The sequence below is a fragment of the Oncorhynchus mykiss genome, chromosome 15 (genome assembly GCF_013265735.2).
Source record: "Oncorhynchus mykiss isolate Arlee chromosome 15, USDA_OmykA_1.1, whole genome shotgun sequence".
In the NCBI taxonomy this organism is placed as follows: Eukaryota; Metazoa; Chordata; class Actinopteri; order Salmoniformes; family Salmonidae; genus Oncorhynchus; species Oncorhynchus mykiss.
Genome location: NC_048579.1, coordinates 22188907 through 22205584, shown reverse-complemented (window position 1 = coordinate 22205584; position 16678 = coordinate 22188907). Strand labels below are relative to the sequence as shown.

General features: G+C 43.2%; 1 protein-coding gene across 3 annotated transcripts in view; it reads right to left on the bottom strand.

Annotated features, from left to right (window-relative positions):
• The window catches only part of lancl2 (LanC lantibiotic synthetase component C-like 2 (bacterial)), a 62621-nt gene that overhangs the window by 9866 nt on the left and 36077 nt on the right, over positions 1–16678 (bottom strand). For all 3 annotated transcript variants that reach the window (XM_036944068.1, XM_036944069.1, XM_036944067.1), the window contains one exon: positions 2684–2830. In XM_036944068.1, the coding sequence (XP_036799963.1) occupies positions 2684–2830 (147 nt within the window). The remainder of the gene's footprint in view (positions 1–2683; positions 2831–16678) is intronic.

Below are 16678 nucleotides of genomic sequence, written 5' to 3'. Positions count from 1 at the left end.
AACTTTCATAAGTTCCAAATAAGACGTGTCCAATTTTGGATTAGGAGCCCCTTGTAAATGCTCGGGGGAGAAATACTCACGCGAACGAACACACAAACAGGCGTACTAGTGTACGCCTACACACACACATCTTTGTAATTTAGCAGACACTCTTATCGAGCGACTCACAGTTAGATGCATTGATCTTAAGGTAGCAAAGAGAGACAACTGCAGTCATAGTAAGCCAATATCTTCCTCATTAAGTAGCTATCAGCAAAGTCAGTGCTAGTACAAATTGTACACACACACACAATTCCCAGGCCTGCGGTTGTTTACATGCGTTTCCTAGTTTGGCTGGTGGCAGTCCTTCCTCTGTTCATGTTTTAATGAGGGTCGTGTGGGTCTCAAATATTTGCAAAGCTGTAAACGCCAACGGTGTGTGTGTGTGTGTGTGTGTGTGTGTGCCATAGCCCAATAGAGTTTGAAAGGGGGAAGAGGTAGGAGTGCAGAGCCCTGTGGCTCCAGTCATCGGGAGCATTTCAATAGTCTAACGTGGCTTCCTCTCCTCGCTTCCTTCCCTTCTACTGATAGTTGAAAGCAACATGGCAGGTCCGTTGCTAGTTAATGATTACCAGTAGAGCTGTCCTGTATGGCTCAGTTGGTAGAGCATGACGCTTGCAACTTGGATTGCCATCCATCTTTAAAATGGATGCACATGACTGTAGGTGGCTTTGGATAAAAGGGTCTGCTAAATGCCATATATTATAGATCTAAGTGCAACCTGGGAACTGGTTGTGGGCGGCATCATTACTCCCAATCCCCGCCCTCCTCCCCAGAGACAGATGATGCATGGCCAGCCAATCCCAAGAGAGGAGGAGAGGCATGCTGATAGTGCCAGCACTACAGGAGGATCATCGAAGCATTTCTAAAAGAGAAGCACATGCCCTAGCACAGAGAGAACGCTGACTACTCTCCACTGGGGATCAAAGATAAGCTACTTTCCTCCACTCTGGCCTTTAAAAACTCTCAGAGAAGCAGATTACATATCCAACACATGGTCCCATGGCCTCTGACAGCCTCTGGAAGCCTCCAATACTAATGGGTGAAGATCGTGATTAGGACTAGCTAGCCTCCATAGGTGGCTGGTGTCATAATGGAATCTTCTGTGGTGGCTTGTAAGCCCTCCTTGCCTTACTTTTTGTCATAGATACCATTGAGTTACATGGACGTTTAATTTATTGGTTGTGTAATTACATTGTAAACACACAGTAATTAGCCTATTTTGTATATATCTTTCATTGTACAACTGAGTAATGATATTCTAGTTACCAAATAGCTGCAGAGAAACTAGATAAAAAGTTAGGCTAATGTAAAGGGTTCCCTTAACCTACATAGTTACTCTGCATGTGCAGAGCCATGGTGTAATGGTAACACCTACATTATATACTCAAGAGTGCACAAAACATTAGGAACGCTTTCCTAATATTGACTTGCACCCCATTTGGCTCTCAGAACAGCCTCAATTCGTCGGGGCATGGACTCTACAAGGTGTCAAAAGCTTTCCACAGGGATGCTGGCCCATGTTAACTCCAACGCTTCCCACAGTTGTGTCAAGTTGTCTGGATGTCCTTTGGGTGGTGGACCATTCTTGATATGCACGGGAAACGGTTGAGCGTGAGAAACCCAGCAGCGTTGCAGTTCTTGACACACTCAAACAGGTGCGCCTGGCACCTACTACCATGTCCCGTTCAAAGACACTTAAATAATTGTGTCTTGCCCATTCAACCTCTGAATGGCACACATACACAATCCATGTCTCAATTGTCTCAAGGCTTAAAAATCCTTCTTTAACCGGTCTCCTTCATCTACAATGATTGAGGTGGATTTAACAAGCGACATCAATAAGGGATCATAGCTCGCACCTGGTCAGTCTATGTCATGGAAAGCAAAGTTGTTCCTAATGTTTTGTGCACATTTAACAACATCTTGTGCAGAAATATCTTTTTTAATTCCATCATAAAACTGCTCCTCCCTGACTAATTTAACTAAAGCACATCAGTGTTACAAGCACCATGGGGAAACAAAACAACTCACAAATGATTTTAAACAGGTTGTTTTCCCCTAAAATATAACAATGTATCGAGGTACACCCGCACCTGCCATAAAATCCAAGAACACTGATCATTAAAAAGCATATTAATCCATATTAATTCAGCGTGGTAATGGGAGCGTAGGAGGTTGATGCCACTCTAGGATCTCATTATGGGATGTTGCTTGGGTCCTGAATAATTGATCTTATTTTATTTCCTGTGATAAATGATTAACCAACTCAGGTGAGGGCTAATCCATCTCCTGGGTGAATTTAGATTACACATCATGATCGTAAACAGCATCTCGCTGAAGCAAAACATGGATATAAGCCAACTAGGAACCAGCAATTTTAGCATGAGTCCCAAATTCCCGGCAGATACTGTGAAAACCTGCAGACTCCCGGAGAGGGAAATGGGGATACCTAGTCAGTTGTACAACTGAACGCATTCAACTGAAATGTGTCTTCCGCATTTCGGAGCATCAGAATGAAAAGATCTGATATCGGAGTAGGAGCAACTCCCTTAAGGAAAAATGGTAAGTAAATGATACATTATTAGAAACATGGCCAAAGACACTTACTACAAAATGTTTAAAGATAATGTGTTTAACTCACCTGCATCAGCATACAGTAGATGCCCGCCAGGCCATGGGCAGCGCCAACGTACTGCTTCTTGTGCCACTCGTAGAGCAGTGGGCACTTCTCCGCCTTCTTCTCCTCTTTGGCCATGTTCTTCCCCGACTCCAAGATGGCCGTCACAACCTGCAAAGACACCAACAGGAAGTGGGTTAGCCTCCCTCTCGTCTGTTTCAATAGGTTTGGAAGAGATACTGTATATGCATGCGAGACCCTGTCCAAAGACAATAACTACCGTAACTAAAACAGCAAAGTTCAACGGGTCAATTCTCATTTGCATTCCTGTCAGTTGAATTGAACACGCCAGTCTCTCCATGGGAGTGCAATTAAACCCCTGAATTGATTGATATCTCCAAGAGAGAGACGGAGAGACAGAATGAAAATGTGATTTGACAGATCTCTGCTCCCTCTACCCTGCCGTTAGTATGCAGACTTGAGGTTGAGAAATAAAGAGAGTGTGAACACACATGAACACGCGCATTGGTATGCACTAGTACCCGTTGAGAAGCAGATTGAACAGAACAGGGGGGACGCAGGCAGGCAGCAGACAGACATGTCCTGGTGATTCTCTCTCTCTCACACACAGGGAGTCTAAACTCTGTAGAGTAGAGCACTTTAAAATCACTCCCTCCCACATTCTGGGCTGACACACACACACACACACACGCGCATACATCCTGGGCTGAAGCCCTTTCCCCCCACAGCCAGACACCTAATGCCAGCACCCCCCTATCCACATCGATGGACCCGCAGTGGAGAAGGTTGAAAGCTTCAAGTTCCTCGGCGTACACGTCACTGACAAACTGAAATGGTCCACTCACACAGACAGCATGGTGAAAAAGGTGCAACAGCGCCTCTTCAACCTCACGAGGCTGAAGAAATTTGGCTTGGCCCCTAAAACCCACAAACTTTTACAGATGCACAATTGAGAGCATCCTGTCGGGCTGTATCACCGCCTGGTACGGCAACTGCACCGCCCGCAACCACACGGCTCTCCAGAGGGTGGTGCAGTCTGCACAACGCATCAAACTACCTGCCCTCCAGAATACCTACAGCACCCGATGTCACAGGAAGGCCAAAAATATCATCAAGGACATCAGCCACCCGAGCCATTGTCTGTTCACCCCGCTATCATCCAGAAGGCGAGGTCAGTACAGGTGCATCAAAGCTGGGACAGAGAGACTGAAAAACCTCTTTATCTCAAGGCCATCAGACTGTTAAATAGCCATCACTAGCACCTTAGAGGCTGCTGCCCTGTATACATAGACTTGAAATCACTGGCCACTTTAATAATGGAACACTAGTCACTTGAATAATGTTTACATATTTTGCATTACTCATCTCATATGTATATACTGTATTCTATTCTACTGTTTCTTAGTGTATGCTGCTCCGACGTTGCTCGTCCAAATATTTATATATTCTTAATTCCATTAGATTAGTGTGTATTGTTGTGAAATTGTTAGATATTTCTTGTTAGAAATTACCTTACTGTTGGAGCTAGAAACACAAGCATTTCGCTACACCCGCAGTAACATCTGTTAAACATGTGTATGTAACCAATATAATGTGATTTGTACTCCTTACTGATCAGGGTGGGGATTTCACGATGATGACTAATGATTGTAAAGCAGATAAAAGACATGGCTTTGCATAATAACTGACTCATATCATTATAGGTTTAATGTACATGCAACTGCAGTATTTACGTCTCTTTGCCAGGTGGCTTGGCGTATTAGACACTTAACTGACGGGGGGGGGGATGGTTTCATACACCGTATCATTTTGGAGGGGTTCTGTAAAAAGGTTGAATAAAAGGTAGCCTGGCATTTACACAAGCGAGTTAAAATGCTTTCCACACACACACACACACACACACACACACACACACACACACACACACACACACACACAAACAATTGTACTTGTCACAATCGTCCAAATAAAACTGGTAGACTTTACCGTAAAATGCTTGCTTCTCAACAATGCAGAGTTTCAAAAAATACAAGAGATATAAAATACACAAGAAGAGATATATATACACAGGGAGCACCAGTACCAGATCAATATGCAGAGGTACGAGGTATTTGAGGTAGATACTGAAGGCAGGGTAAAGTGACCAGGCATCAGGACACATAAGAGAAAAAATAAAGAACAGAGCAGGAAATTAGTGTAAAAGTGTGTGTGTGTAATGTGTATGTATGTGAGTTGTGTCGTTCTGCGTGTGTGGGAGTGTCAATGTAGTGTGTTTGAGTGAGTAAATTGTTTGTATATATATATATATATATATATATATATATATATATATATATATATATATATATATATATAGTCTGGTGAGTATGCATAGGGTCAGTGCAAGACAGAGTCAGTGTGGGTAATTTGGGTACCATTAATTGACAATTTAGCAGTCTGGCTATTTAGCAGTTTTATGGCTTGGGGGTAGAAGCTGTCTCGGAGCCTGTTGGTCCAAGAGCCGACGCTCTGGTACCGTTTGCCGGATGGTATCAGAGTGAGCAGTCTACGGCTTGAGTGTCTGGAGTCTGGCAATTTTTCGGGCCCAACAGTCGTGAGTGAACAGGGAGTACAGGAGAGGACTAAGTACACACCCCTGAGGAGCCCCCGTGTTGAGGGTCAGCGTGGCAGAGGTGATGTTGCCTACCCTCACCACCTGGGGCTGGCCCTCAGGAAGTCTAGGATCCAGTTGCAGAGGGAGGGGTTGAGTCCTAGGGTCCGTAGCTTGGTGAAGAGCTTGGAGGGGAGTATGGTGTTAAACTCTGAGCTGTAGTCTATGAACAGCATTCTCAGTTATTGTCCAGGTGAGAAAGGGCAGTGTGAAGTTCAATTGAGATTGCGTCATCTGTGGATCTGTTGGGGCAGTATGCGAATTGGAGTGGGTGTAGGATGGTGTTGGTGTGTGCCATGACCAGCCTTTCAAAGCACTTCATAATTATAGATGTGAGTGCTACAGGGGGATAGTCATTTAGGCAGGTTACCATGAATGTCTTGGGAATGGGGACAATAGTGGTCAACTTGAAACCTGTTGGAATTACAGACTGGGACAAGGATAGATTTAAAATGTCTGTGAAGACACTTGCCAGCTGGTCTGCGCATGCTTTGAGAAAGTGCCCTGGTATTCCATGCGGCCTTGTGATTGTAAACCTGTTCAAATGTTTTGCTCACATGGGCCCAGAGAGCGAGAACACAGTCATTTGGAAAAATAGGGACTTTCACACAAGGCACAGTGTTATATTCCTCGAAGCGAGCATAAAATGCATTTAACTCATTTGAGAGTTCTGCGTCGCTGGGCAACTCATTCCTGGGTTTCCCTTTGTAATCAGTTATCGTCCTGGAGCCCTGCCATATATGACAAGCATACGCCCTGGAGCCCTGCCATATACGACAAGCATACGCCGCCGATGTAATAGGATTCCACCTCCGTCATAGCGAGCTTTCTTGTATGCGTCCATGTCCGTGTCCCGTTCCTTGTAAACAGTAACTCTAGCCTTTGGTCCAGCGTGGATATTCCCTGTTTTTGGATGGATACGTTCTTATAGTCACTGTGGTGACAACATTGTCTATGCATTTATTGATGAAGATGATGACTCGGGGGAAAGTCCTCAATGCTATTGAATTAATCCCAGAGCATATCCCAGTGTATACTAGCAAAACAGTCTTGTAGCCTCGCGTCTGCTTCATCCGACCACTTCCTCATTGAGCGCATCACTGGTGCTTCCTGTTTGAGATCTTGTTTGTAAGCAGGAAGCAGAAGAATGGGTTCCTGGTCACATTTGCCGAAGGGAGGATAAGGGAGGGCCTTGTGTGCTTTTCTCTGGGTAGAATAAAAGTGGTGTAGAGTTTCTGCTCCCCTAGTGGCACAGGAGACGTGTTGGTGGAAGTGAGGTAGGGCGGTTTTAAGTCTCTGCCTACCAGAATTGCTACTTCTGGGTGAGCACACAGTTCATTGGGTGCCAGTGTGGTGTAGACTTGGGGCGGGATGTAGACAGCCGTGATAATTACAGATAAGAACTCTCTTGGTAGATAAAAGGGTCTGCAGCTTACCATGAGGTATTCTATATCAGGAGTACAAACGCTTGAGATTTCCTTCACACTTGAAGCAGCACACCAGTTGCTCTTTATGAGGGTGAAAAAAACACTCCACCTCCTTTCGACTTCTCCAAAGCCGGTGTACGATCCTGACGCTGCATGGAGAATCCACCAAATAGTACGTGCATAGCAACATCATCCAGCCACGTTTCAGTAAGACATAAAATTGCAGCTTTTCAAATCTCTGACTCTCGAACAAAAGCTCATCCATCTTCTTCGCAAGTGACTGGACACACACACACACCTCTACACACACAGCCTCTACACCCCCCCCCCCCCCCCCACCCTTATTCAAATGAGATTCTGTCTTCTTTTGAAAGGAGAAAACGGGTGTGATATGGATTTCCTTTAAGTGAACTGGAGCTGTTGGCCAGGGAGCTGCTGAGCTATGGATAAGCTGCAGTATAGATCTGTTTCTATAGAGGGAGGGAGGGATTTGCTGCTAGAGCACTGTGGTGGCAGTATGGATCTATGGGAGTGTAGGGCATATATACAATCTGTGTTGCGGAAAACCCAGATGGCGTCATGGAATCCAGACATTAAAACGGAATTCAACAATGTAAAAAAAATGTATTGAAATGAGTAGGAAATCAACTAACACTGCTAACCAAACAACGTTCTCTGGCTCATGCCCAGTTGAATTTAAGGGTAACTACACACAGACCTCAAAAGTGGTCTCCTTTTGTAGTTTAACCATTGTTGTGGACAAGCATTTGTTTTCCAATGAAAAATATTTTGAGAGCGAAAACCTGAAGAAAACAGAAACTGGAAAAACAAAAACGAAGAAAAGGGCATTGGGGAAAAACAGAATCAGGCAACAACAAAAAATACTGATATTATAGGGCCTAGGAGTGAGCGTGTGTGTGTTTGTGTGTGTGTGTGTGCTTGTCGTACATCCACCTTGTCATAAAGGGAAGGGCTGCTGCAGTACTCTCTCTCTCTCTCCCGACACCCTCCCTTCCTCCCGCACAGTCGTATCCCTGGAGACGGTGAACTGGGGGTTGCACAGGGGGAAACTGCAGACTCAGGGCCATTTCTGCTCTGTGGCAACCACACTCAGCTCTCTGATCTCCCCCTAGGTCCCCTGGGAAGGGCTGTGTCAGTGAGGCAGGAGAGAGGCAGGCAGGGCTACACTGGAGAGGAGGGACCGAGAGCTCAATGGTCCTCACTAACCAAACTTAATAATGACAGAACTTCTAATAGGGTACTACACGGACCAGCAAATAGCGATGGCTATAATATAGCTCCAGCCCCATTAGATTGTTCCATCAACGTAGAACCTTAGGAATAGTTTTGTTCAGGTCTGTCGCAAGAACGACCAGAGAGACAAGTGCTGTGCAATCACAGGTTCCTAGATCCACAATCATGGCATTACTGTCAACCATAGTCTCCCAAGCAACCTCCATTCATTACGATCCATAGTCTCCCAACCAAACTCCATTAATTACCAATCTTAATGTGTTGTGATAAGTGTTATGAAATGTAAATGTCATTTTAAACTGTATGTAACTGTCTTAATGTTGCTGGACCCCAGGAATAGTAGCTGCTGCCTTGGGAGCAGCTAATGGGGATCCTTCATAAATACAAACCTTACAGTCTCAAACAACCTCGATTCAATACCAGCTTTTCTCTGGAGGCCAGGAAGGAGCTGGTACGATGTACATTACTGGTATATACACTGCTCAAAAAAATAAAGGGAACACTTAAAACAACACAATGTAACTCCAAGTCAATCACACTTCTGTGAAATCAAACTGTCCACTTAGGAAGCAACACTGATTGACAATAAATTTCACATGCTGTTGTGCAAATGGAATAGACAACAGGTGGAAATTATAGGCATTTAGCAAGACACCCCCAATAAAGGAGTGGTTCTGCAGTTGGGGACCACAGACCACTTCTCAGTTCCTATGCTTCCTGGCTTATGTTTTGGTCACTTTTGAATGCTGGCGGTGCTTTCACTCTAGTGGTAGCATGAGACGGAGGCTACAACCCACACAAGTGTCTCAGGTAGTGCAGCTCATCCAGGATGGCACATCAATGCGAGATGTGGCAAGAAGGTTTGCTGTGTCTGTCAGCGTAGTGTCCAGAGCATGGAGGCACTACCAGGAGACAGGCCAGTACATCAGGAGACGTGGAGGAGGCTGTAGGAGGGCAACAACCCAGCAGCAGGACCGCTACCTCTGCCTTTGTGCAAGGAGGAGCACTGCCAGAGCCCTGCAAAATGACCTCCAGCAGGCCACAAATGTGCATGTGTCTGCTCAAATGGTCAGAAACAGACTCCATGCGGGTGGTATGAGGGTCCTCCTACTGCAAGACAAAGCTAGACCTCATGTGGCTGGAGTGTGTCAGCAGTTCCTGCAAGAGGAAGGCATTGATGCTATGGACTGGCCCGCCTGTTCACCAGACCTGAATCCAATTGAGCACATCTGGGACATCATGTCTCGCTCCATCCACCAACGCCACGTTGCACCACAGACTGTCCAGGAGTTGGCGGATGCTTTAGTCCAGGTCTGGGAGGAGATCCCTCAGGAGACCATCCGCCACCTCATCAGGAGCATGCCCAGGCGTTGTAGGGAGGTCATACAGCCACGTGGAGGCCACACACACTACTAAGCCTCATTTTGACTTGTTTTAAAGGACATTACATCAAAGTTGGATCAGCCTGTAGTGTGGTTTTCCACTTTGATTTTGAGTGTGACTTCAAATCCAGACCTCCATGGGTTGATAAATTTGCTTTCCATTGATAATTGTGTGATTTTGTTGTCAGCACATTCAACTATGTAAAGAAAAAAGTATTTAATAAGAATATTTCATTCATTCAGATCTAGGATGTGTTATTTTAGTGTTCCCTTTATTTTTTTGAGCAGTGTATATATACACATATAAACATACACACACACTTGAAGTCGTAAGTTTGCATACACCTTAGCCAAATACATTTAAATTAAGTTTTTCACAATTCCTGACATTTAATCAGAGTAAAAATGTCCTGTTTTAGGTCAGTTAGGATCACCACTTTGTTTAAAGAATGAGAAATGTCAGAATAATAGTAGAGAGAATTATTTATTTCAGCTTTTATTTCCTTCATCACATTCCCAGTGGGTCAGAAGTTTACATACAATTAGTATTTGGTAGCATTGCCTTTAAATTGTTTAACTTGGGTCAAACGTTTGGGTAGTCTTCCACAAGCTTCCCACAATAAGTTGGGTGAATTTTGGCCCATTCCTTCTGACAGAGCTGGTGTAACTGAGTGAGGTTTGTAGGCCTCCTTGCTCGCACACGCCTTTTCAGTTCTGCCCACAAATGTTCTATAGGATTGAGGTCATGGCTTTGTGACGGCCACTCCAATACCTTGACTTTGTCCTTAAGCCATTTTGCCACAACTTTGGAAGTATGCTTCCAAGCTTTAACTTCCTGACTGATGTCTTGAGATGTTGCTTCAATATATTTGCATTATTTTCCTCCCTCATGACGCCATCTATTTTGTGAAGTGCACCAGTCCCTCCTGCAGCAAAGCACCTCCACAACATGATGCTGCTACCCCCATGCTTCACGGTTGGGATGGTGTTCTTCAGCTTGCAAGCCTCCCCATTTTTCCTCCAAACCTAACAATGGTCATTATGACCAAACAGTTCTATTTTGTTTAATCAGACCAGAGGACATTTCTCCAAAAAGTACACTCTTCGTCCCCATGTGCAGTTGCAAACCATAGTATGGCTTTTTTTTAATAGGGGTTTTGGAGCAGGACCTCTTACTTGCTGAGTGGCCTTTCAGGTAATGTTGATATAGGACTCGTTTTACTGTGGAAATAGATACTAATGTACCTGTGTCCTCAAGCATCTTCACAATGTCCGTTGTTCTGGGATTGATTTGCACTTTTTGCACCAAAGTACGTTCATCTCTAGGAGACAGAAAGCATCTCCTTCCTGAGTGGTATGACGGCTACGTGGTCCCATGGGGTTTATACTTGCGTACTATTGTTTGTACTGATGAACGTGGTACCTTCAGGCGTTTGGAAATTGCTCCCAAGGATGAACCAGACTTGGGAGGTCTACAATGCTTTTTCTGAGGTCTTGGCTGATTTCTTTTGATTTTCCCATGATGTCAAGCAAAGAGGCACTGAGTTTGAAGGTAGGCCTTGAAATACATCCACAGGTACACCTACAATTGACTCAAATGTTGTCAATTAGCCTTTCAGAAGCTTCTAAAGCCATGACATAATTTTCTGGAATTTTCCAAGTTGTTGAAAGGCACAGTCAACATTGCATAAACGAAACTTCTGACCCACTGGAATTGTGACACAGTGAATTATAAGTTAAATAATCTGTCTGTAAACAATTGTTGGAAAATGTACTTGTGTCATGCACAAAGTCAATGTCCTAACCGACTTGCCAAACTATAGTTTGTTAACAAATATGTGGAGTGTTTGAAAAACGAGTTTTAATGACCTAAGTGTATGTAAACTTCCGACTTCAACTGTATATACGCAGGCCTCAGCCACTACCCTGAGAGCACTTGATTTAGTATATCATGCAGCCCTCAGGTTCATTACCAATCAAAAACGTCTAACACATCATTGTGATCTCTACAGCGCCGTTGGCTGGTTGTCATTGACCTTGTGTAGGCTTAAACACTAGTAAACACTGATTTATAAGGCCATACTGGGTAAAATGCCACTTACTCTTTTAAATGTATTTATTTATTTAAATCCGGTCGGTAAATAAATATCCACTACGGTCCCATTTACATTTGCTTTAAACAGTACCAAGAATTAGAACAGGTCACGGTAGAAATAGTTTTAGTTACTCAGCTCCATGGTCCTGGAATTCTCTCCTGAACATGGTTAGCAGATGTTAATGCGAGTGTAGCGAAATGCTTGTGCTTCTAGTTCCGACAATGCAGTAATAACCAACAAGTAATCTAACCTAACAATTTCACAACAACTACCTTATACACACAAGTGTAAAGGGATGAAGAATATCTACGTAAAAATATATGAATGAGTGATGGTACAGAACGGCATAGGCAAGATGTAGTAGATGGTATAGAGTACAGTATTTATAGTGGGGCAAAAAAGTATTTAGTCAGCCACCAATTGTGCAAGTTCTCCCACTTAAAAAGATGAGAGAGGCCTGTAATTTTCATCATAGGTACACTTCAACCAGAAAATCACATTGTAGGATTTTTAATGAATTTATTTGCAAATTATGGTGGAAAATGGGTATTTGGTCAACTACAAACAAGCAAGATTTCTGGCTCTCACAGACCTGTAACTTCTTCTTTAAGAGGCTCCTCTGTCCTCCACTTGTTACCTGTATTAATGGCACCTGTTTGAACTTGTTATCAGTATAAAAGACACCTGTCCACAACCTCAAACAGTCACACTCCAAACTCCACTATGTCCAAGACCAAAGAGCTGTCAAAGGACACCAGAAACAAAATTGTAGACCTGCACCAGGCTGGGAAGACTGAATCTGCAATAGGTAAGCAGCTTGGTTTGAAGAAATCAACTGTGGGAGCAATTATTAGGAAATGGAAGACATACAAGACCACTGATAATCTCCCTCGATCTGGGGCTCCACGCAAAATCTCACCCCGTGGGGTCAAAATGATCACAAGAACGGTGAGCAAAACTCTCAGAACCACACAGGTGGACCTAGTGAATGACCTGCAGAGAGCTGGGACCAAAGTAACAAAGCCTACCATCAGTAACACACACTCAAATTCTGCAGTGCCAGACGTGTCCCCCTGCTTAAGCCAGTACGTCCAGGCCCGTCTGAAGTTTGCTATAGAGCATTTGGATGATCCAGAAGAAGATTGGGAGAATGTCATATGGTCAGATGAAACCAAAATATAACTTTTTGGTAAAAACTCAACTCGTCGTGTTTGGAGGACAAAGAATGCTGAGTTGCATCCAAAGGACACCATACCTACTGTGAAGCATGGGGGTGGAAACATCATGCTTTGGGGCTGTTTTTCTGCAAAGGGACCAGGACGACTGATCCGTGTAAAGGAAAGAATGAATGGGGCCATGTATCGTGAGATTTTGAGTGAAAACCTCCTTCCATCAGCAAGGGCATTGAAGATGAAACGTGGCTGGGTCTTTCAGCATGACAATGATCCCAAGCACACTGCCCGGGCAACGAAGGAGTGGCTTCGTAAGAAGCATTTCAAGGTCCTGGAGTGGCCTAGCCAGTCTCCAGATCTCAAACCCATAGATAATCTTTGGAGGGAGTTGAAAGTCCGTGTTGCCCAGCAACAGCCCCAAAACATCACTGCTCTAGAGGAGATCTGCATGGAGGAATGGGCCAAAATACCAGCAACAGTGTGTGAAAACCTTGTGAAGACTTACAGAACACATTTGACCTCTGTCATTGCCAACAAAGGGTATATAACAAAGTATTGAGATAAACTTTTGTTATTGACCAAATACTGATTTTCCACCATAATTTGCAAATAAATTCATTAAAAAATCCTACAATGTGATTTTCTTTTCTCATTTTGTCTGTCATAGTTGAAGCGTACCTATGATGAAAATTACAGGCCTCTCATCTTTTTAAGTAGGACAACTTGCACAATTAATTGGTGGCTGACTAAATACTTTTTTGCCCCACTGTATGAGATGAGTAATGTAGGGTATGTAAACATATAAAAGTGGCATTGTTTAAAGTGGCTAGTGATACATGTATTACATAAAGATGGCAAGATGCAGTAGATGGTATAGAGTACAGTATATACATATGAGATGAGTAATGTAGGGTATGTAAACTCACGTTGGTGGAGTTTAAAAACTTGATTGACGTAAATATCATAGAAGAGTGTAATTGTCTTTAGGATAGCTTTATTTTTGTCGTGACATTTGTGTTTTTTTTTATGTAATTGTTGCATGTGTGTCTATAGTTTTGATTAGTGTTGTGTTAGTGTACGTAAGTTGTTTTGTCTGAAACTTTGTTCCCCCTGCTGCTATTGGACCAGGTCTCTCTTGAAAAAGAGATGTTATCTCAACGAGAAAACCCTGTATAAATGAAGGTAAAAAAAAAAATGTTTGTCTCAACTAACCTCCATTCAAAACCAACCTTAAAGTCCCTCAACCAATCACAACTCCTCTCATTCACACCATTGTAACTCCTCTCCAAATCCCTCACCTCTAAAACACACACACAAAACATTAATTCACAGGGCCTCATTCATAAGCCATGAAATTGTTTCACCCACAGGGAAGGCTATGTAATTTACTGTGAATTAATTTGTTTATAGAACTAATTAAATCACAGCCTAGCACATCAAAACAAACGCCCACAGCTGTTTGGGAAGACGTCACAGGGAAAAATTGTTGTGACTAGATTGACACACTGCTCTAGTCTATGTGGTCTGAGAGATAGGAGCTGTGTCTGTCTGTGTCTTCATCTCGTGTTGCTGTACAGCTATGGCAAAATGGGATTAGTTAAGTAAGCTCTCGTTTGGCTAGAGGCAAAAAGTGAAGGCAAAAAAAACAGACCAGAACATTTTGGAAGAGAGATAGAGAAGGGGTGGTACAGTGCCTTGCGAAAGTATTCGGCCCCCTTGAACTTTGCGACCTTTTGCCACATTTCAGGCTTCAAACATAAAGATATAAAACTGTATTTTTTTGTGAAGAATCAACAACAAGTGGGACACAATCATGAAGTGGAACGACATTTATTGGATATTTAAAACTTTTTTAACAAATCAAAAACTGAAAAATTGGGCGTGCAAAATTATTCAGCCCCTTTACTTTCAGTGCAGCAAACTCTCTCCAGAAGTTCAGTGAGGATCTCTGAATGATCCAATGTTTACCTAAATGACTAATGATGATAAATACAATCCACCTGTGTGTAATCAAGTCTCCGTATAAATGCACCTGCACTGTGATAGTCTCAGAGGTCCGTTAAAAGCGCAGAGAGCATCATGAAGAACAAGGAACACACCAGGCAGGTCCGAGATACTGTTGTGAAGAAGTTTAAAGCCGGATTTGGATACAAAAAGATTTCCCAAGCTTTAAACATCCCAAGGAGCACTGTGCTAGCGATAATATTGAAATAGAAGGAGTATCAGACCACTGCAAATCTACCAAGACCTGGCCGTCCCTCTAAACTTTCAGCTCATACAAGGAGAAGACTGATCAGAGATGCAGCCAAGAGGCCCATGATCACTCTGGATGAACTGCAGAGATCTACAGCTGAGGTGGGAGACTCTGTCCATAGGACAACAATCAGTCGTATATTGCACAAATCTGGCCTTTATGGAAGAGTGGCAAGAAGAAAGCCATTTCTTAAAGATATCCATAAAAAGTGTCTTAAAGTTTGCCACAAGCCACCTGGGAGACACACCAAACATGTGGAAGAAGGTGCTCTGGTCAGATGAAACCAAAATTGAACTTTTTGGCAACAATGCAAAACGTTATGTTTGGCGTAAAAGCAACACACCATCCCCACTGTCACACATGGTGGTGGCAGCATCATGGTTTGGGCCTGCTTTTCTTCAGCAGGGACAGGGAAGATGGTTAAAATTGATGGGAAGATGGATGGAGCCAAATACAGGACCATTCTGGAAGAAAACCTGAACCTGAGTCTGCAAAAGACCTGAGACTGGGACAGAGATTTGTCTTCCAACAAGACAATGATCCAAAACATAAAGCAAAATCTACAATGGAATGGTTCAAAAATAAACATATCCAGGTGTTAGAATGGCCAAGTCAAAGTCCAGACCTGAATCCAATCGAGTATCTGTGGAAAGAACTGAAAACTGCTGTTCACAAATGCTCTCCATCCAACCTCACTGAGCTCGAGCTGTTTTGCAAGGAGGAATGGGAAAAAATTTCAGTCTCTCCATGTGCAAAACTGATAGAGACATACCCCAAGCGACTTGCAGCTGTAATCGCAGCAAAAGGTGGCGCTACAAAGTATTAACTTAAGGGGGCTGAATAATTTTGCACGCCCAATTTTTCAGTTTTTGATATGTTAAAAAAGTTTGAAATATCCAATAAATGTCGTTCCACTTCATGATTGTGTCCCACTTGTTGTTGATTCTTCACAAAAAAATACAGTTTTATATCTTTATGTTTGAAGCCTGAAATGTGGCAAAAGGTCGCAAAGTTCAAGGGGGGCGAATACTTTCGCAAGGCACTGTAGGTGTGCGTGCGTGCATGGACGTGTGTGTGTGACTCATGAACATTATCAAGTGTGTGTCTTCTTTCTAAGATGGGGTGGCGCCTTGGAAGCAAAGTAACCTTTCCACCTTTTCCCCTCATTCTGATGTTTTTCCAAAATGGATGTCACAAGAGTAGGTGTATGGCGATGTGCAAAGTGCAAAATAAAACATTTGAAAAACACAAACGCTGCTCTCTTTCCCTGTAAGCTCAGACTCCCTCGTCACAAAGCTGTCAACTGCAGAATGAAATGAAGGAATGTTCAAACACAAAAAAAGGAGCAAGAGAAAACAACAAGAGGGAACTGGAGACACGTCGAGAACAGCCAGTCAGCAGATTGTATATTTGCCCTTTCATACTGCAGAAGAAAACCCATCTCATAACTGAAACAGAACCAGCAGATCATTCATTTTACACAAAGCAACATAAACTGAATATAAGAAATGTAAAAGAGAAACAAGTAGTATTAACCAGCCAAAAGAGCAGCTATCAAAGTCACAGTTTTGTAACCCATGAAGGGTGTGTGTCTGTGTATAAAACACACATTCTCCTTGACAGGCACCTCATCTAACCCCATGATGCTGTGACGAATTGCAGGGCTGTGCCTGCCCAAAACATAAAATACAAATATTAAAACTAAATTCCTGACAACTTTATTCCTATATTTGTCCTAATAATATACCTGTCCGATCGGGGCC